This window comes from Homalodisca vitripennis, chromosome X, assembly GCF_021130785.1.
Source record: "Homalodisca vitripennis isolate AUS2020 chromosome X, UT_GWSS_2.1, whole genome shotgun sequence".
In the NCBI taxonomy this organism is placed as follows: domain Eukaryota; kingdom Metazoa; phylum Arthropoda; class Insecta; order Hemiptera; family Cicadellidae; genus Homalodisca; species Homalodisca vitripennis.
In genome coordinates, this window is record NC_060215.1 from 128,436,929 (window position 1) to 128,460,146 (window position 23,218).

Consider the following 23,218-nt stretch of genomic DNA (forward strand, 5'->3'; position numbering starts at 1 on the left):
TACTGATGAGGCTAAGCCTGGGCTCACACAACACAACTACAGTCTCCATTCTATTCCTCAAATAGTTCCAACCATTGGAATTGGAATCTGTTTCTTGTTATAGTGACTGAAAACTATTTAGACCTATTAATCGTAAATTAATAAATCTTTAGTTAGTTAGATTGTGAATACTTTATTTCAATTCTTTGATAGTCAGCTGATTATTTACTGGTCTGCACAAGGCGAATATAAAATCCAGTATCTGAAAGCTTAATCGTTGCGAGAGGAAATTGAGGAGTTTAATATTCTAATGACGGAACGCTATTTAAGGGCGTGAGATCTTCATCAAATTTAAAAAAAAAATTGTAAATCCTTCTTTAGCAGATAAAACCACATGTCGGGATAGTTTCGTTCTCATGTCGTAACTTTATATGTCAACTCAGATAAAGTAGTGGAATATGGTTGGGCTGAAATCAGTTTTGAAGTTGGTGGCATATTTCAAAGTACCAGTACGAATCAATTTGGGTAAACATGTTTTGGAATATGTAGATCACTTAATGGATACTTAAAAATGTTTTTGAAAAAATACCGAATCTTTTATATGAAAAGTAAGTCTGATCTTTATGATAATATTATAGTGTCAGTTGACGGTTTCAACATTTAATAATTGAAAAGAAGATTTCATTTAGTTCGAACCAAAGGTATAATTCTAAGTTACAATTTGCGCCAGTTCGTCCTCACCCGACTTGAGTTACCTTGCTCGCGACATGGCCGACTATACTGACTGAGGTTTATGAGGTAATAATTCTGAAGTTGACACAGGTGTTCTGACCACTACGTTCACATCTAGTTAGCATCCGAGGGTGTGCGGGCGATGCGAACGTCTTTTATGCTATACTAAAGTATAACTGACCTACCCTGTCATGAAAAGAGTCAATGTTAGAAAATTTCGTTTATATAGGACGTAATAAAGCAAAAATAGTATAAACAGTATTTTGGCAGAAAATCTGCAATAATGTTTGAAAATTAATAAAAAAGACGACGATTTCCGTAACTACCTGTAAATATGTACTATAAATAAATACTACTATAAAAGAATTCATTTAAAACCCTTAAAAGTACTGAAAATAATTTGTTGAAAACTGTTTAATTTAAAGCAGATCAAAATGTGCTTAGAAAATTACCAAAATATGTATAGAAATACTAAAACTTAAAAAGATAGAATCGTGAAAGAATTATTCGATTTTTAAAAATAAATTGCAGGTCTTTAGTCTTTTTAATGAACATTTTATAAATGCACAAGAGGGATTACTCGACAAGCACAAATCTAAATGAACTCAAGTACGCCATAAGGAAAACATCTTTTCATCTAATCCTAAAAAATCAATAATAAGAAATCATCTTGGCAGTAAAATTATAAAAACACTTCCTGAAGTGCTGATGGAGTATCAAACAAAGTTGTAAGAAAGCCGTACTTTTTTACTTGTTCTTTCTGAATATTAGCTAACATTTCGTTTAAACAAGAGCCCCACTAAAATAATTATACATCTATATGTAATATTTGCCTCTATTGAGCAAATTTGTGGAAATTATTCTTTTGGCGAGACTTGTACTATTTTTTTATAGAAAATAATGGTCCAACAAATAGGATAATCACCATTGACTTATAAAATATATAACAACAAGTGAAGCGATTGTTAAATTGTTCAATCGTGTGGTTAATGGTAAGGATGGATACAAACAAGCATTTTAACCGAATTGGACGAACCGCATCGCGCCGAGTTTGCCAGATTTGTGGTTTATCAGTACTGTGTTTGGGCTTTGTGCGGCCGACCAGGTTCAATAGTGTGTGGAATATCGCTGACTGAACATTGTACATCCCATATTCAAGAAAGGGGACGGTTCGATAACTTCACTGATCGTTGGCCCAACGACCTTCCTGGAAGAAATGTAATTTGTGCAAAGTCCAATGAACCACTTTATAAACATTGTAAATTCACTGTTTTAATTGTAAATAATGTTCGTTGGGCCAACGACCCGTTTAGGTTATGTTTTACTTTATCAAACAAATCGGTCCGATTACACCACCGATTGTTGGGCCAACGACTGTCTTATTTAAAAATAAACTAATGTTTGGGTCGTTGGGCCAACGATCGGTGGAGTAATCGAACCAGACCCTTAAGAAAACCTGCTACGGTCTGGTTCATAGGACCGAGTTGGATAGTTCCTCTTCTTGCAACGGAGCACTATTGCTGGATCTTTGCCCCGACTTCAATAGAGTGCTCTAAATCAATAGAGTGCTAATTTATAAGGTCCAGCTAAAACATTAATTTTAACAATGCCTTCTAACAATAAACAAACGATACTTAACAATGGTTTGAATGAATTGCATAAGTTCCGTCAAAATTCACGCCATACATTACTCTTTAAGCCGCGTTTACACCGGAGTTAATAACACATGTTACCAACAAAAAGTTAATAACATTTTAAAAGAGTTCAAAAATTCACTGTAACATTTGTTAATAACACGCCAAAACCCATGTTAATAACACGATTTTTGTTATCCACCGAGTGTCGGTAAAGATCAAAGGAAGGGTGTAACTTTTGTTAATAACACATGTTACAGTCGCCACGGGCGTTGTAACTTTTGTTGGTAACATGACCGCGCGCACTACCGGACTAGTTGTGAGTTTCTCAGTTGCAAGACAGGAGTGATTGTGCGCACACCGACTTGTTGAAGTGTTTTTGGTGTATCAGACGTTATAACTGTTTTTTATTTGTTTTTACTGTTGCACTGTTTTGTTTTCAAAATGGAAAACTTGTTAAGTGAAGCGGAATGGCCGAGGGAACGAGTTTTCAAACTTATAGAACTGTACCGCGAACAAACTGTTTTGTGGGACCCTACTTGCCGAGAATTTAAAGATAAGAATTTGAAGAACAGTGCTTGGACTGAAATAGCCCTTGCAATGAAACTGCCAAGATCGGAGGTTTCAAAGAGAGTCTAAAAAAGGGAAAAGTGGTTCCGGGGCTATCGGGAGCAAGTGGTACGCTTTTGACGCTTTGCTATTTATCCAAGACACGTAAGGCCACTGCTAGATTTTCTTGTACTGGGATTGCTTTTCTATAATTTGTGTCTTACTTGCCAATTACATGTCCTAACATAACTATTAAATGTTCAAAGTCACTACTGGCCATGCACAAAAAGTTCTTGATGCTTCCATCACACCGCAATTCACCTGGTAGGGGGTCAATGTCATCCTCTTGCAGGTCATTCAACATATCACTGCCACTGTACACTGATCTTGCCCTTAATGATGGTTTTATCCAATATCGTTTTGGTTTCCTCTGTTTTGACAGAATGACGCATGCAGCTGCAGCAAGAACCACGTCCTCTACACTCGACATCTCCAAGACTGAGGCTGTGGCGGGGCGGGGCGTTCATAAAGTTAATAACAAATGTTACACTCAAACTGGTGACACTGTAACTTTTAGTTATTAACTTTAGTTACTGTAACCTTGTTAATAACTAAAAGTTACCAACTTTTTGATATTAACTCCGGTGTAAACGCGGCTTTAGGATGCCTTTTTCAACTGCAAACCTATTTGACAAATATGCTCAGTATGAGTTTATGATTCGTATTTATGATAAAGGGCCTCACCCAAAGATGCTAATAGTGTATTTGCCTTAATGCGAAAAAAAACTAAAGTGTGAATCAAATATAAGGGTTTTTTGTTCCAACTGGCTGACGTTGAAAGATAACGTAACCGATTTTATAAGGCAATGAGTCACACGCGAGTTAAGTAAGCAAGTAGTCAGTCGACTAGCAGTTGATGTGGCAGATCGAGTATTTCAATACTTGCAAACTTGAAAATACGGAAAAAATCAGTCGCGCTCTCCAGATGGCAAGCAGGCAGGCACTGGCGTTATCAGACAACGGAGACAGACGACTCACGACCTGACCATCTGCCATCTAGATAGCATCCGTAGTCTGGGAGCCAAGAGCCAATTTGCATTGAGCACACGATCTGGTTTTCGTGAAATTGATACAGAATTTTACCTACGAAAGAAATTGACAAGCAGGGCTAATTTTTGCGACATTATTGGGTATTGTTGTTAAAAATATCACATGAAAATTTAATATAAATATCACGTATGTAAAACTAGTCGTTAGATGCGTAAATACAAGTTATATCTGTATCAGCCAACTAGATACACGCTGAAAATTGAAGCTTTCGGCGTTTTGTCTTCTTGGGCGAAGTTGATATAGTTATTATTTATGTGGTATATGTATCTAAAACTAATGAGTATTACCCATTTAAAAATGCATCAACTCAATTTTTTCCCCTTTTTCTACCCTCTCCTTCCCTACATTTTGATTTGCTACGAAATGATCGCAGCTGACGATATTTTGAAAAACTGAGTTGTATTTTTATGCACTCTATGGGTTTTGGGACTCTGATAGCTAATATTTCTGTGTTGGAGGTCGGCTCTGAACACAGTCACACTTCCATTTATTTACAAGATTACTACTTACTGATATTTCTACCAGGTTCTACTCTCGTAAGTAAACTAACTGTCGTAATATCACTCTATTAACGTGCCATGACGTATCGTATTCCTTTATGATATTATTATCAACGCCCTTAAAAACTTAACCTAATATTAACATTATTTAAGTCTCCCTGATTTTTATTCAATATATATGTAAGAAAACGTACTTTATTTTATATAATTTGCAATGCTTAATACACATATGATAAAATTAAGTAGTACTTGTTTTTTCCGTGACCAATAAATCTAAAGAGACTATTTTGGTTTTAATAGGGAAACACTTTTGTTGTATTTTATCTTAATTTTTTACATAAATTATTTGTATGATAACGTGAGAATAGAGTAATCGTTATATAAACGTGACCGCCACCGGAATGTGACCTTACAGTAAGAAAGGGACGAATGTCTTCGCGACCAAAAACCCCTTCTGATCCCTTAACCACTCGTACCCCTAGAAGACCCGTTGTTTCATTCTAAAAAATATTGAATATAAGAATAAAAGGTGCGAGATATCATGGACCTCGAACGGCGCCGCTTTTACTTTGAAATACCAAATAGTTCAAGATTAAAGATACTTTACGTGCTAAAAAGCGGCTGTGGTCAAGTGACCTTGAAGCAACTTGGCGTTTAAGCGTTATGTTCCACTTTAATCGTTTTTACACCCTTATTGTTTGTTGTAAAATTTTAGAAGATACATGAGTTTGAAGAAGTTTTTAATACACACTCAAAACGTTTTCAGTTTTTCTTGTAAGTTTCTAGTTATTGAATACATAAATGATAAGGTACCAAAAATTTGGGAATTTTTCCGAACAACAAATAAAAATAAAATACAAAAGTGTAATAAGAAAACTAAAAAGAGTATGGGTGCATATTACTTATATCTTTAAAATAAGACATATTCGTATATTAACTATTAAAGACGTGGACCTAAAAGTGTTCTTATGGGAACAAAATCAAAATTGTCGAAAGGAAAATATTTTAATTACGAGTCTGGGTGAGTTTTATTTATTACTTAATTTTAAAATAAATTAAGAATTATAGTCATGATTTCAAGAGCTGCAAAAAAATACAGCTAAATATTCCGTAATTTAGTTAGTGACATTTATTTGTTGTAAAATTAAATAACAACAGCTACATATTCCGAGGGCTGCATTAGGTCATTTAGAAATCTTACATACATAAATGTACTAATAATATTAGGTCTACATGTCGCTCAGCAACAGCAGTCAATGTTATTTAACCAGTTCATTTGACAAACATTACACATAAATAAATTATTAAGTGCCCATATGTTAGTACAAATGTCATTTATAATGATGGAAACATATGCCTACAATTTTTAGTGCGTTATGTTCAGTAGGTGGTGTTTTTTGGACGTTTGACTTAATACGTCTGTGAAAATTGTGTATATAAAATGAAACAATACTTCTTAAATTGATTAGTCTTAATATTATTCAATTAAGTAGTAATATAAACATGAAAGAATTGTTATACAAGTATTAAATAGGTTTATACATGTAAGAACAGAGTAGGTAAATAAATAGTAAATAAAAATCTAACCATAAAAATAAGTATAAAACAAATAAATATACAACTTGGAGATCAAACAACTCTGTATGCACTTTAAAAATAGGATCAGTAACACACACAATATGCAAATCATCTATTGATACTATTAAATATAACTAATTAATATGAAACTATCAAACATAAAAAATAGGGCCACTAGTAATTCTGGTCTTCTCGTTATAAATTGTATCTTTTACTTCCATTTTACTTCATAAAATTTACTACCTACTAGAAGTACCTAATAGTCATTTACGTTTTATTTTGGTTTCTTTTACTTCAGTTTTAAAGTTATGAATAACCACATCCAAAATGCCGTTTTAAAAATACAGAGTTACTTTAAAAAATAATTATTCAGGCATAAATATGGTTTACCACATTAAACAATTATTGTTATGATAATAATTTGTAAGACAGTTATTGTAATTTATTAGAAAAAAATATGGTATTCAATCAAATCAATAAAATATAAAGTATAAATGTTGTCATTAATAGTTATTTTGATGTAGCCACATTTTATATACGATAAAACGTCAAGTTATTAATCCACTTAAGCTTGCGTTACGATGTATACATGTATACGTATGTATCATGTAAGGCACATGCAATGCACGATTGAGTTAATACATCTGATTTGTCCGTGTTCATCACACCCTGCACCCTTGTCTACAGTTACAAATGCACTACACCACTACAGTGATCAGCTCACCACTGGCTATTCTGCTCGGTCCATGTTTTAACTAAACTACTGTGTTAACTATTCAATCTAGCTCCACTCCTCATATACGGGGAATGTACGAGGAAATACATGTTTCACGAGGAAATAGCAGTTTAAACGTGTGAAATGTTATGGGTTATAATTACCAACAATTTGCTGTTAGAACAACTGTTAATAACTATTGTTTTTAACTTAACACGTTAAAACATTACAATTTGTTCAACCGATAAAACTTTACAGAACAACGACCAGGTTCGAAGTCGGCTTTGTTCGTTTCGACTAATTTACACTTGTTTACTTCTCCCACAGTACAGTTCTATTGTCAAAGCTTGTTGAACTAATTGCTAACGAAACTGAATAAAAGTAGTCACAACAATGAGTGTAGCATTTACCCAGTGTGCACAACAAGAGTGGACGCAACAATAGGTCTAGCACTCACACAGTGGGCGAAGCAACAATAGGCACAACTATGTGTGTTGTAATCACCCAATAAGCACTAAAATATGTGTAACACTCATGTAGCTGGCAGTGCAAAAGTAGCATAACAATATGCGTATCACTTACCTAGCATAAAAAGAATTTGTGTAGCACACAATTAGTAACCATTACAATACGTTAATACTCACTAAGTAGACAAAATAAAAGGTGTAGTTTACTCACCCATTAGATAAAATAATACTATACATATATCACTCGCCCAATAGCACGACAATATATTATCACTCACTCAGTAGACAAAACAATACATTATCACTCAATCAATAGACACAAGAATACGTTATCATTCACCCAAGAGCACGACAATACATTATCACTCACTCAGTAGACAAAACCATACATTATCACTCAATCAATAGACACAAGAATACGTTATCATTCACCCAAGAGCACGACAATACATTATCACTCACTCACTAGACAAACAATACATTATCACTCAATCAATAGACACAAGAATACGTTATCTCTCACCCAAGAGCACGACAATACATTATCACTCACTCAGTAGACAAAACAATACATTATCACTCAATCAATAGACACAAGAATACGTTATCATTCACCCAAGAGCACGACAATACATTATCACTCACTCAGTAGACAAAACAATACATTATCACTCAATCAATAGACACAAGAATACGTTATCACTCACCCAAGAGCACGACAATACACTATTACTTACTCAGTAGACAAAACAATACATTATCACTCAATCAATAGACACAAGAATACGTTATCATTCACCCAAAAGCACGAAAATACATTATCACTCAGCCAGTTGACACAACAATGCGTGTAGTACTCACTTAGTGGAATACTGTACGTGTATGACATCAAATAGAAACAAAAATATGTGTACTTGAACACAAATATTATACAATACACAGTAATCACTATAATATACTTAACACTCATTCAGTGCATACAACAATATGTGTAGTACTCACCTAGTAGGCCGTCGACGTCATATCCAAAGTCAATATGTGATGCATGCATCTGAGCCAGCGCTTCTGAAAAAAAAAACACCAAATAATAATAAGTACTACATTTTGATATGTTTACAGATTTATCTCCCAATATTAAACATGTTATTCCTCAAATATTACGATTGTTAGATCACAATACTTTAATAAATAATAAAGTAATGATTATGATAAGACTTTACTTTTAATCCTGAAAAAAAAAACAACGAAATTTGGAGGAAAATTACCATATAAATTATGACTATATCACTAAACAGTTTTACAATTTTTATACATTTCCTAATGTTCAATATATGATTTGCTTCTATTTAAACCCCAAGAACAGAATATAACATGTTTAACTGTCCATAATTTAATAATAACAAAATAAAGTATTTTAGTTTGTGGATTTAAATCCGTTTGAATTCTTTTACTGCTGCAGTAACCCGGCTAAATAGCTATATAGCAACCTAGTGGAAACGTAGCTTTAGAGAGTTGTCCGCCTGTCATGCGATTGAGTCATCCAGCGATCGCTACGTGATCATGACCTACACTTCTGGTGAATAACCGATTGTGCTAGTGGGTGGCTGTTAAAATACCAGATGTACACGCAAGCAGAGACTTCTTATTATTTACACTTAATTAATATTAGTAAATTGAAATAATAAAACATATTTTAAAACTGAAATTACAAATTGGATTTATATTTCACGTACAGACATGACAGACTAAAACAATTTTTTCTTACATTGGCAGATTCATACTTATACTTAGTTTGAGTATAAGATTCACATTTAGTAATAACAGAGACTATTGAGTAAACACAAAGTAAGAGAGTAGAGAGTTTGCAACTTTTGCTCATTTGAGAGGTAGCAAATATGATTTGTCATTAATAATACTATTAAGAGTATGATAAGGGATGCTAAAGGCAACACCCGGTAGTCTTACTAAAGCTAACAGCTAATAGTGACTACTATATTAAAAAAAATTGTAACACAAGGTAAACTACAGTATGCATATTTAAATTTAGCAATTCAATTACGCCAATTGGTAACATTATATTTTGACGTAAGTGTATAGTTGAAGCATCCGACATTGTTTACAAAAATGTTTCACTCCAAACCGATTTGTCACTTAAATCTGGACAACCTTATGGGTGTCCAGGAGCAGCACATCACTAACCGCAAATGTCGAGATTCTGGGGTGCGAGGGTAATTCAATAGGTCTAGTCTACTGCGGGAGACGACTGTTGGAGTTGGTGAGGTTCCCTAAGAATCAAAGGTCCTTGCTAGCCTAGACATAAAAGTGTGCCACCCCCCTGCCTGCGTTGACTGGAGAGGCTGGTTCAGAGCTGGCTTCCCCTTCTACTAAGGGGACATGACTGAGATAAATGCCCTAAATGTTTCCTTGTGGATCTCGACAGGATATGGCCCCCTAACCCCAACATTACCCATCCAGAATATCTTGTCACTCCGGAAGCAGCGCAAAGGTCCTTTTAGGACTAGGTGTAATTTATAAGCTTCATGTCCTAAGAGAACAAAAAAAATCGTATCAAACAATACCTTTGAACTTACTGCTAAGACATACTATGATAACTTTGAGCTCAGTTAAGGTTTGGTATGCGAAAACTAGATTCTGAACACATGATTTGCTACATAAGGATTATATTATGTATTTCCAGGCGTTTCTCTTTACTCAGTTTTGAAGGTTGTTTCCTTAATACTGCATCCAAAAATAATTGACTTAACAACCGAGGCACTTTACACGATATCTTTCTGATAAAAAATCGCCGTAACTGCACCTCCAAAACTAACATAATAAACTTAACCTGCTTTTCGTTAACGAGGCAAGAAAACGATTTTAGGTCGTGGAATAGCAAAGAGTAACAATCGAATGCTTTGAGGAATACCACAGGAAACTAGATATATATGTACAAATGCTTATAAATGTTAGTTACACTTATAAATCATACTTATTTTTCAGAAAAAAGATTTTTACTAAAAGACTAGATTAAGTTTAGTATTGATTTAGAATGTAAAGTTTAGCAATATTGTTTTAGTAATATAACTCAATTATAAATTAGGCGAATATATCTATAAGTTAGAACGGAAGCAGAATTTCACCAGAGTCATTTATTATTTTTTATGTACAGTGATGAAAATATAAGCAACCGAAACTAAAACTAAATACTGTTAGCTTTTAATGATGATTATAAATTAGAGGCATATTGACATATTTTACTATTAAAATATTATAGCCCTTAAAAGGCGAAAGTATCAGTGTATATATCGAGATAACAAACAATAAAAATTGGATTTTTAGTAAATACGAAAAAGAATTCGAATTATAATGGTTTGTTTATTATTTACTTAGGACAAGAAGCTCATAAATTGCACCTACCAGAAATGATATTCTGGATGGGTAGGGTTGGGGATAGGGGCCGCCTCCTATAGAGATCCATAAGGAAAAATTTAGGGCACTAATCTTGTCATGTACCTTCGAAAGAAGGGGAGGCCAGCTCGAACCAGCCTCTCCAGCCAAAGCTGGCACGGAGTGGAAACCCTTATGTTGCGGCTAGGAAGAACCTGTGACACTTAGGAAACGAACCCCGCCAACTCCAAAGCCATCTCCCGTAGTAGACCAGAACTATAGAATTACCTTTGCATTCCATAATCTCAACATTTGCGGTTAGTGATGTGCCGCTCCTGGACATCCATAAGATTGCCCAGATTTGAGTGACACATTGGTTTTTGCTGTGCCCAGTGGATGGTTATACTGGAAGGCATAAACCAGCCAGAAGTGATCCCTGCTGGGTTATAATATGGGGTTGCTGTCGCAAGTTATTTTTATTACGGACACTAAAGCATATCTTTATAGTTTAATTCGAATTTGATTTTTAAAACAATCACTTAGTCCACCATTAAGACTAAAAAAATAAAACTCGTGGTTACAATGATTGCAGCCTACATAAAAATATTCATTAATTATGTGTTATTTAATGTTTAATACTTTAAACCAAATTCATAATAACAACTATTAGCTGCCTATATAATTACTACAAAATGTATTCCATATTCAAATCCTAAGTCAAGTCACATATATATTATATTATGTATTAATAAACTAAAGTTGTTAGATTAGTAACAAAATATATGTTATTAACAGATATGTTGGATACCACAAATAAATAATTTCAAATACATCAAAACCATGAATTTTAGTTCAGATATATGAAACATTTAGCGTTATTTTCACAACATTAAATGTCCCCTACACATAAAAAAATGATTTGAAAATAATACGACAATTTTTATACAGATTCTTTGTTTTTAGCTCCGGTTTCCTTATACGCATCTTACTCTATACTTCAGTTATTTGATGAAAAAAGAGCAGTGCAGTAATAAATGATAATTTTCGTACAATATTATCAAATTAATGTAAAGTAAGGTTATAAATTTGACCTATAACTAGCTGAAGTCAAATCATTACTGGTAAGTTTTATAACGAACGAGGAAAAGATGAAACATTTTCAACCTAATTGATAGAGGTGATTAAGATGGTCACAACTCCCTAGCTCTTTATGAGTTTATATGTCCAAATTGAGCTTTATGGTTTCGGCAGTTGTGTCGGTAGACTGCACAAGGACACGCGTGAAAGCTGGCGTGATTTGCTTTGGATGACTTCCTGTGGTCGTGATGGAATTAACAATCACCGCACTCTCTCTACAGCTGCAGTCGATTTTCTTCACTGATCCAATATAATAAGTTCAGTTTTACTTTCAATGATGTGCGTGATCAATCTACGCCCTAGGGTACAGAATCCAATTGCAGTAAAAAAAGTTATATGAGTTTTCAAGTAGATTAATGTTAATATACATACGACAATCTTTCTAGCCATCATCAAATACAATACACTAAAATCTATGTATCTGTAACTTATACAACAATAGTGGTTTTTGCAATTTTGATTTGGTATCACACAAAGACCCTGTTTTTTCAACAGGAAATTGCATGTGAAGCAGCGAGTAACTGTTGGTCGTTTATAAATTTACGTAACGCTTTGGCTGAAGACAAAGTAAATAGTAGTACGAGAGAACAAGGATGGCAATGAAATTATATATATATATATATATATTTGTACTTTTTGCGATTCAATATTTATTGAAATTAAATTAGGCTATTGCCTCTTATACAAATTTTATGAATGTAAACAGAAGTCATTTGACAGGTATTTGGTCTTCCGATCATATGTTAGTTTGGTTATTTAAACACATATGTGAAAGAAACGGCCAAATACAAAATAATTGACTCGTAAAAAGTAAGGGCTCTGTGGTGTAATGGTAGCACATTCACCCGGCAAGTGAGAGATCCGGGTTCGAGTCCCGGCGGAGCAAGTACTTTTTGCGATTCAATATTTATTGAAATTAAATTAGGCTATTGCCTCTTATACAAATTTAATGAATGTATATATATATATATATATATAACAATACATTGGCCAAACATCTAACCATGTAAGGTTCCGTATGACAAGGCATAGGTTTCATATTTTCCATAAAGATAAAGAAAAACCATTGACAAAACATTGTCTAGAACATAAACAAGACACAATTGAGGAGTGTTTTAAATTTTAATGGTAGTTGGTGTATTCCTTTTAAGTGAAGAATACAACAGATTAAAAATAAAGCATATGGAGCAAGCTCATGAAATCATGTTGAAGACATATCTATTTGGTCTCAATTTAAGATAACTTTTTACATAATTCTTATGGATTCACGATTTGTCAAAATTTAAAAGTTTTATTCCATCCTTTATAAAAATTAACTGTTCCAACAAGATTTAATTAGAACAATTTCACGTCAGCTGTACATCATCAAATGTTATGCACTGTGTTTAATCTATGTTTTCTTGATTCTTGTTTATGTTTTATAGTTTTGTATGAATTTATATTAGCCTATAAACTTCCTGAAGACGGAGGTATTAAATCCCCATTACACCCCCTAAAATATAGAAGTGAAATATGGTTCTCTTGTTTTCTTCTATTTAACACAGTGAAATTATATATATATATATATTTTTTTTTTTGCACGAACTTAGTTTCGACACTGACACAATATATTAACAATAATTATGCCTATTTACGTTTTAAAATTATTTTAAACATACATCATATTATATATTATAATATAGATGGCCACTAAGAAGTGGTAATGAACTCAGATATAAGAGTTCCTCTTTACTGATCTTCAAACATTCTGTGGAACTGCGGAAGTGTTAAAAACTATTCCACAAATATCATGGAACTTTGCGTAGACATTTGCGTTATTTCATTTGAGCACATAGGAATGGTTTATCTCTTCCATTTCAGACCTCTGACACAATGGCCTTTTAACTTAAAGTCTAATTAATCCAAAAATGTATCCGAAAGTGCGATGTATTTCGGTGTCTGTCACTTATATTTGGAATGTAATGTATGTCATTCAAGAATAATAAGGCTATAAGGCAGGAAGTATCAAGGAAATGTTTATTATCAACTATAAAAATTGTAATATAAATGCCCCTTTTATATGTAAAAGCGTTTTCACGCTTGACTAAAAATAAATTAGTTTTATATTTTGTAAATTAAAAGGATGGTTCATATTTTACGAAAACCCCTACATATTACTAATTCAGCAAACCTCTGTAGTTGAGTATATCTCTACATACTGTCAATTGAGCACACCTCTCCAGGCAATTAATAAACTAGAGAAACAAATACATGATATCAATTGAGCTAACCTCTAAATGTATGAAATAAGCAATCCTCTGCAGGCCATCAATTGAGATTATACCTACATCCTGTCAATTGAGGAAACCCCTTTAGGTTATCAATTGAGCACATCCATACATTACGTTAATTGGGAAAAGCACTGCAGGCACAATTAAGCAAACCCCTGCTGACCATCAATGAGCATATACCTACATGTCATCAATTGAGAAAAACATCTAAGACTATCAACTGATTAAACCCTTGCAGATTACCAAATTGAAGACACTCCTGGAGGCCATCAATTGAACGATATTCTGCAGGTTATCAACTGAGAAAAACTTTGCTGATTATTAATCAAAATTACCTCTACATGATATGGCTTAAAACTTGTACAAGCTATCTAATGACTTATCAAAAATCAAATTGACCGAAGTTACGACTAAACAAATTTTTCTATTATATCAAATTACTAATCGACGTGTAAATCTAACGGAATATGATAAACAAACTAGTCCAATGAACTAACGACAATTGCCGACTATATACTGCTTATCTCTGTTACGCAACTGCAGATTACGCAATGTACATATACCGCTAATCCACCCTTATTGCACGAGCATAACCAACATAGCCACGAATACTGTACTGGAGAGTTAATCATTTCATTGTTCTATATTTTCCAAAATTATGAATATTATGCAGAGAATAATCCTCTCGAAGAAAGCTAAAATATTATAGCATAATTATTAACTGAGTAGAGATTCATACAAATGGTTTACCAAATTACCTTTTTAATATGGTTCTAAGTATCCCTGGTCAGTGATCGATTTAAAGAATTCATTTATTACGTGGAATATAACGTTAAATATATAGAGGAACAATGATGTTTCTAATTAAAATACCGGTAAGATGAAATGAACCTATTGCAACATTGTTTTGACAAATTTCCCCTTGCGGGAAAATGGGGCAACACAATCCATCCTTATACGCAAAATTATTTGTGACCAAATTTTACTTTTATCGTTAGGTATCGCTGTCATAGTTAAAAGTATTAAATTTGTCTCAGAGTAAGTTAATAAAATGTTAGGCACACTAATAAAAATTTGATGTTAACACCAAGTGCTCCCGTGCGGTTCAATCCGCTGAAACAAGTTGTGTAACCGAAAATTTTCATATGGACTACGTAGTCAGTACATCTGAAGGACTATGCCCTTCATGAATCCTCAGATAAAATTGTTAACGTACGAGTAAATTTGGAACAAAATTGGTCCAAGGATGAATCCATGATAACTCCATATCCATAGACTTAGTGTGCATTGATCAAATTTTCCATTATGGTTGTTTTTATTCTAAATATATGAGGCGTGGCACCTTAAAAACAATCTTATAATGCAAAAATTGTACGATTTACTTAGTAAACTTTTGAGGTCGACAAAAAAACTTATGTAAAATCAGGAAAGATGCTTGATTTCACTGTTTTCTTGACTAAGTCATAAATAATCATCTCAGTTAAGTGCGTGGCTGCATCGATTATATATTTTTCTGATTTAAATATAAACTGATTCAGTAACAAGAAATAGGAAAATTTGCATCATCCCCAAGTAAAATTCTTAAAGATCTTTATTTACCATCATTCATTCATATTGGGCGATAAAAATTTGCTCTGAATATATCTTAGTTAATGAATATTGTAGTTGGTATACTATTTTCTCTGACGGTGTAAAATTTCGTACTGAAATTAATTACAAAGCATAGACATATAATTTTACATTAAATTCAAAATCGGTACACCATACATATCAGTTGACCTGGACACACTACGAGAGAGTATCATGCCACGTCAGTTGACATGGGGATAGCAGGAGAGAGTATCACGCCACCCACATCAGTTGACCTCGCCACATTAGGAGAGAGTATCATGCCACGTCAAAAAACCTTCACACATTAGGAGAGAGTATCATGCCACGTGAGATGACATGGGCACACTAGGAGATAGTTTCATGCCAACCACATCAGTCGACCTCGACACATTAGGCGAGAGTATCATGCCAAGTTAACTTACTTGGGCACATTGGGAAAGGGTATCATGCCACGACAGTTGAACTGTGCACATTACAAGAGAATATCATGCCAACGAAACCATCTGACTTGAACTCAGCAGGATATTGCATCACGCAAATGACATTATACAATGCTATCCAATTATTACTAAAATTGATTAAAAAGTAACAATAAGAATAATAATAAATTGCTTGATTTGTGCCAAATATATATATACAGGTGTATATATATATATATATATATATATATATATATATATATGTATTACATTTGTGTAGACTGTAACAAATTGAATTACAAAAAGTACTTCCTTTGCCGGACTCAAACCCGGATCTCTTATATGTTCACGGGCGAGCATATATTCACACAACAGGTACAACTAATCTTTTACATCAGTAATTAAATACAATTAAAACATTATGTAACTTTAATCACGTAACCAAGAATGCATAAAATAAAGAACTTCAACAGTGATAATTTCGCATCACCGGTCGAGCCGGCATCATAGACGAAACACTTCTTAACGAGTTATCAAATTACATAACTTTAACAGCAACTCGTTTGAATGCAAACTTGCGACACTTTCCTTAAACACCTTAATTAGCGGCCCTTTAAGTGCTATCAATATTATGGATGTATTCATACATTAAAAGATAGAACGGAACCTTGAAAGTGTGCAAGGTCGTGGAACGTAAGTATGCCATGGATGTACCACTGAACTATTTACAAGTTAGCTATAATCAAAGAATATGGCAATTAAGATCCTCAATCAAGAAATATCATTAATTATATAAACATTGAGGAAACCAAGAACTACTACACTATTGACGTTAAAGTTACCGTTTCATGGTGACGTGGGTTTATTCTGTTTCAGGGATTGGTCATTAAAGAAATATTACTTTACGCACGGAATAAATTGATTCTAATTTGTTAGCGTGGGATTAAAGAAAATTTTACAAAACGCCAAAATACTATCTGCTCAGCCTGCATGATATAACCACTATCTTCGTTTGGCTTTGGTTTCCCAGAAGTGCACTTCGTGATTTGGATGAAAGTAACACAAATGTAACAATAACATTAGAACTCGAACTAGTATAACAATAAATAATACGAAGCAAAAATAAGTTTATCCTTCTGAAATACGTTTACACCAAAATTAAGTTCTATTTAAGTAGCCAATCAAAATGTTTACCACGAAGTCGTACTTTGTCACTGTATTATAAACATTCCGCTTTTAAATACAGCTATCATATGTTTATGTGGTGTAATTAAACTTCTCCACTTTCTTTTAAATGTATTTTTTACATGCCTCGACACTAAATTTACCAACGTCTGCTTTGAATTGTCTCATTGTATTTATTGTATACATAATTTAAAATAACTCAAAATTGATTTATTACAGTCATAGGCTATTTGAATTTATTCCTTGTACTTTTTTACTGTAAGTATAATTGCTACTCTTAAATACACGGGCAATACGGTTATTACAATACGGTTATTCAAATTATAAAATCCCTTCAGTGTATTATACATTACAAATCAAATACAATTTTTAGTGTTCCGACAGTTAATTTGTATTTTCAACTTCTTTACTATAATTTGAAGTTCAATTCTAAAAACCTCGTCAAAAGGTTTATCATAGTGTAAGTTGAACATCTTCCCTGTATTTTAATGTTTTGAAAAACGTTTAACCTTTTGTGTAAATTTTAGTAAATCTCGCATATTCTTTCTTCTTCCATAGCCATTTTTAATAAACTGGTTTCCAGCAAGAAATACTCAAATATCGAATTGTTTGCCCACATTGAATTTTCCTTCACCTGAATACCGAAACAAATCTGTGACTGGTATGTTTTTTCTGGTGATCAGATAATCAGAACACGCCAACTATTCCGGAACTTTCCTACCCTTTACGCGAAAGTCGATCTTTTTCGGACACCCCTAAATCCGTCTGTACTGTCACAGGAGTGAAAATATGCTCATGGTCTAAGAATTTGTACTCGCTGCTTTGAGCATATACTTGCTTCCTGAAAATGATCCTTGATGTAGTGAAATTTACTTCGTCAGCAGCTTCTAAGGCTTAGGTCAGGAGCTCACACGCGAGATGTCCACCTAGGCGTTACCAAGCACCCCAACTAGAGTATAAGGGGAGGGTTTAAAACACCCAACAAGGAGGTGGAGGTCGAATTAAAGTAATTTTCCATAGATATTATATACCAAAGGGATACCTGGGTGATCAATCCTCATCCGTGTTTTTACGGGCAAGAGGCAGGTATTCAGCGTAGGAGATAGGGCTCATTGCATGGTACGTCGGCCTCCATGATGCTGAGGAGAAAGTACTCTCTAACCAACAATCAGCTGGTGACACGCACTAGTCAGACGCTAAAATCCGATTGAGAGAGCAAAAAGAAATTATTCATATTTTTTTAGTATTTTTGATAAGGTTTGCATACGAAATGTGACACAAATTTCTCTGATTACAAATAAAAGCCCAAAGATGCCCACCAATCAGTTATATCTAGCGAAACGCAGGAATTACAGTACGTTGAGAGTAAACTGAATCACACAATGTTCGCCCCCACATGCAAGACAGAGATGACTAAGACAGCTTTATTTCACCTTATAAGATTAGGGCTGATTGGTTTATCTCACTTTCTTCTTCCCAGATTTTTACTTTCTTCACGTCCTCTTTGAGAGTCCTGACTTTGCCTCTATATTAAAGACGATTTAATTTCATTTCTTAGTCTATTTATTTTACCCTCGAACTTTGTTATCTTTCAACGCTCCAAATTCTTTTCTTCCCTTTGTACCTTATGTAACTGAAAATTTCTTTGTTGCTTTCTTTGATTGCACAAAGCCCCTTCTCTGCTACAAAAATCCTCCCCGACAAGGATTACCTGAAGTGTCTTCTTTCTTGTTCATAAACTTCTCTAATTGTAGTCTATCATCTTTAAACAAGTTTAATCAATTCCACTGCTCTAAAAACCCCATGTTCTCTCATGAATTGGGTTCTGTAATCATCCGTGATCACCTCTATTCCTATTTTCCTTGGGGAGCATACATTAAATTCTTTCTGTAACACTTTAATCTTTCATTAAAAGCAGATCTATATTTTTCACTTTTCTTTACTCTTATTTAGTGTTATATTTCCTCCATTATATTCACAGCTTTCCATATACTTCCTCTCATCAAATTCAATAGTATTATACCTACGAGGACTACCTCATGGGATATCGTGTTATAACCTTTACTCCCACACATAATAGTATTATTCGGCAGTTCATCAAATTCCTTATCCTTGTTTCCATAGTCATCGCACTACCTACATATCTTACAGTACAGTATCCGAGGTTCTAATTTACTAACATACAATAGTCTCACGTTTTCGAAGCCCATCCCTGTATTTGATCTTGTTAGTCCTTTCATGTTTCAAAATGAAAAGCACCTACACTTTCTCTATGTTGCAATGAATGTAAAAGTAATATATTTTTTTTTTTCAAACATCATCGAAGTAACCTAAAATATTTGTTTATAAAGTACGTGGTGATTATCAGAATTGATAAGGATAACTAGAATAAGCTGTAAATGTAAAGATTATCCACTCCACGTTATCAGTTAAGCTAATTTACGTGGAATTGTGTTCAGCTAACTGCACAAGTGTGTAGGGTAAGGTTGGCTCGGAGAGTCCGTGTGCGGTGAGGCGCGGTGAGGTTGGTGACGTCACGCCTTGACCGCCGCGCCGCCACACATGGCAGCGTACAGATGCATGTCACTACACGCTCTTTACTCACGCGCTATCTGGCTGCTGTTGTTCATTCACTCGTGTGTCAGACTATTGTTATATTTGAGTGAAGAAAGTGCGTTCCGTGAGCGGCAATTAACGTGTTCATCAGAAAGTGTTGAGTACAATAAAATAATTCCAGCAATTAAATTATAATTTTGTTGCAGGCACATGCTAGATAATCAGAAGCCATCTACATGTTTGTAAACGTAAAATAACTAATGTGTCATGAAAAGATTACTTATTACGAAATTAGGGTAACGAAGAAATCCCGTAACGAAGATTACAACACTGACAGGATGCAAACGTGACAATTGCAACCGAGACTGACGTACTTAAACAATGAAAAAGAGATCAAACCTACATAGTGATAGACGGCAAAAACCTCAATCAAGTATAGTGATGCTGTGTATGATAGCTTATACCAGAGTATTTATATAGTAGCCTATTTACGAAAACGTGAAGGCTTATAAAGCCTTTTTTGCAAAACAAACTGATTCAATATTATTTATGTGACGTGAATAAAATCCTTAGAATGTAAGCGATCATTCTTTTAATAACATAACGACAGCATTGCAATGTATACAGACTTAATCCTAACAAAATAACTGTCAGGAACGGCAAAGCCAGGTACCGGACGTGTGGTTGAATTCTTCTGGCTTCGGCACATTCCTAACAGATCATTCATTCCCTTCTCACTTTTCTCTCCTCTCCAAACCAATATTTTATCTCTGTAGAAATGAACAGTCACCGTTCCTTAATTAAGTAAACAAGTAACTTGTAATAAAAACGCCTTAAGAACAATTTGCTACTATGTTACTTAAGACATCGTCAAATTGTCTAAGAAATATGCAATTCAAAGATTATCACTTAAAATAATACTTAAATTATTTTTGACATTATAAAACTTTCCGACACTCTGGAAAATATTTCTAACTATTGAGCAGAAGTGAACTACTTTCATAACAATCAATCCATTTTAAACAAAAAAATGAGGATTCTGTAACACCCAGGGATGATCACCCCTTGGCACGAAATTTTGTCCTATTACGAACATAAGTCAGTGGAATAATATGCAAGGAGCTGATCAACAAATCAGACGGTTGGGACTGGTACACCTCTTAAAACATATTTAAGAGGGGGCCAGTATTATGTGTACCAGTACTCTTTCACCTTTTGTTTCCTATTTATGAAGACATAAGTCAATCTCATTACTGCTTATTTTGCTGGCAATGCAAAAGAAAACTCTGGAAGCCGTGCCTGAAATCTAAATAAACTAGTCAAGGTTGATTTGCTAAGTGGACTGAGATGATTTCTGGTCGTAGATATTTTCACGCACTCCACATATACTCTATTACGTCATTTTCCAACTCCTACAGTTTTTACTCGAATTTACAATCGAATCGTAAAATTTAGGACGATTTAAACAGAAAATGAGGTACGTCGAGCGCTAGGTGTAGATTTTAAACAATTAATCCACGACAAAATACTAGCAGATATTATCAGTAGGAAACTTACTGTTGAAATCGGAACATCCAAACAACAGTAATTAGAGCCTTCAAGCGAAATAAATTACACCCATACCACTCCACTAAATTTCAGTGACTGGCACCTAATGATTTTGCTGCCAGGCGAGATATTTGTTGCTGATTACTACGCTGTGACACCAAACTTTCTTAAAGATAAGGTGTTTTGAGTCACACGATCAGAAGATTCCCTAGATAAAGCCACTGCCAATAAAGAATTCCAAAGGTATGGAAGGAATTATTCTAAACACGGGTTTTAGGTAATCATATATTCCTCTTAAGGAGATAACGGCCTGTTAAAACATCGAAGAGTCTAGCTTCGAAAATAAAAAATAACACCAAACACCTAACTCCAAAATAATTTCCGATACGATTTTGGGACAGTTTTGTTTCGAAGCTGGAGCATCCGCAGGACATTTAACCTTAGAAATGTCTTGGCAACTACGACAGAGAACATTATCCTCTCCCTTAGCCACACCTCTGATGTTACGATGGGTTATTTATTAAATAATTAATTTCACTTCACACTTATTTCATGACGGTTATTTGATTAATACAGACCAGGTTTTAACACCTGTTACAAACTTTATTCCTAATCCACATGTATGTAGCAACTTTTGAAAATTGTCATGACTTTAAGTAAGAGCAGTTATAGGGAAATGTAACCTCGGGTCAGATTGCGTTATATGCCGCCAACGCTTAAACTTTTTTCAATGAACTTAAAACGTTATAAAACGATGTAGTTGAGTAACAGAGCTAACATTATGCCCCAACGCTAATTTTTCATTTACGGATGATTATAATGAATTACAATTGGTTGCTAGCTAAAAAAAGGGTACTTACGTATTATATCGACCACACTCCTACATCTCTCCAAACACAAAAATTTAACAAAAACAAACATTACCAAATAAAAACTAAACTCTTTATTGAAAAAAACACACAAAACTTGTTTTTATTCTTGATCACACTCCGCCACCCTAAATGCGAGTGCCTCCGGCCATCAGCGCGGGCTTCAGCAGCACCTTCGGCTAAAAAATTTAAGCGTTGGGGGCATATAACGGAATCTGACCTAACCTCGAAATACCCATTCAGATTTTAGGAAGCCAAATTGTAGTAAACTTTGTCTTGATCAAAAAGATATACGAGTGTAATGTTAGAGGGTTCCGTAAATAAATTTATAATTTTGTTACGTATATATTGAAAAGTTGTACCGAATGGACGAAACACATGGGGTTGGAGATCTCTGAGGCTTACCTATTATTGCAAAGCTTACCTATACTGTAATTATGGCAAATGAAACCTACAAGCACCACTTTTAGATGTTAAAATAAAACTTTAACTAGGCACATTGCTGCCAAAATAGAGTAATAATTAATTAAAATGATATCTTAGGGGTGGATCTGTTGGTTCCAACGTTCTTTGGAATTTTGCCTACGAATTGAAGCACATAATAAAACTTTAAAATGACTTCCCTTGACGTCAATGTCCACTTACACAAGCAGCGTCAGCATCTTGGTTAGAAATTGCAGCTGTAGTCATAAAGAGGGGATTGAATCAACTTAGTGCTCAAGAAGTTGATGATGAATTTAGAGTAGGACTCAAAGTACTTGGTCTCGCGAACAAAGCGCGCGAGGTGGTAAACGGTGAGCTGTCGAACGGCTGCAAAGTTCAAGGGAGAGAAAATACCTACACGTGCCAATTATTATGTTATTATTCCGCCAAAAATTTAGTTCCAAGAACATCGGATGATAATAATACTAACCAGTAATGAGTAACAGGGCTGCGAAATATATATAATGAAACTAAATAATGCTGCAAAGT

General features: G+C 34.2%; 1 protein-coding gene across 1 annotated transcript in view; it reads right to left on the bottom strand.

Moving 5' to 3' along the window:
* The window catches only part of LOC124369856 (carbonic anhydrase 1-like), a 162,728-nt gene that overhangs the window by 100,319 nt on the left and 39,191 nt on the right, over positions 1-23,218 (bottom strand). The window contains exon 2 of the mRNA XM_046827986.1: positions 8,267-8,329. Coding sequence (XP_046683942.1) covers positions 8,267-8,329 — 63 coding nt within the window. The remainder of the gene's footprint in view (positions 1-8,266; positions 8,330-23,218) is intronic.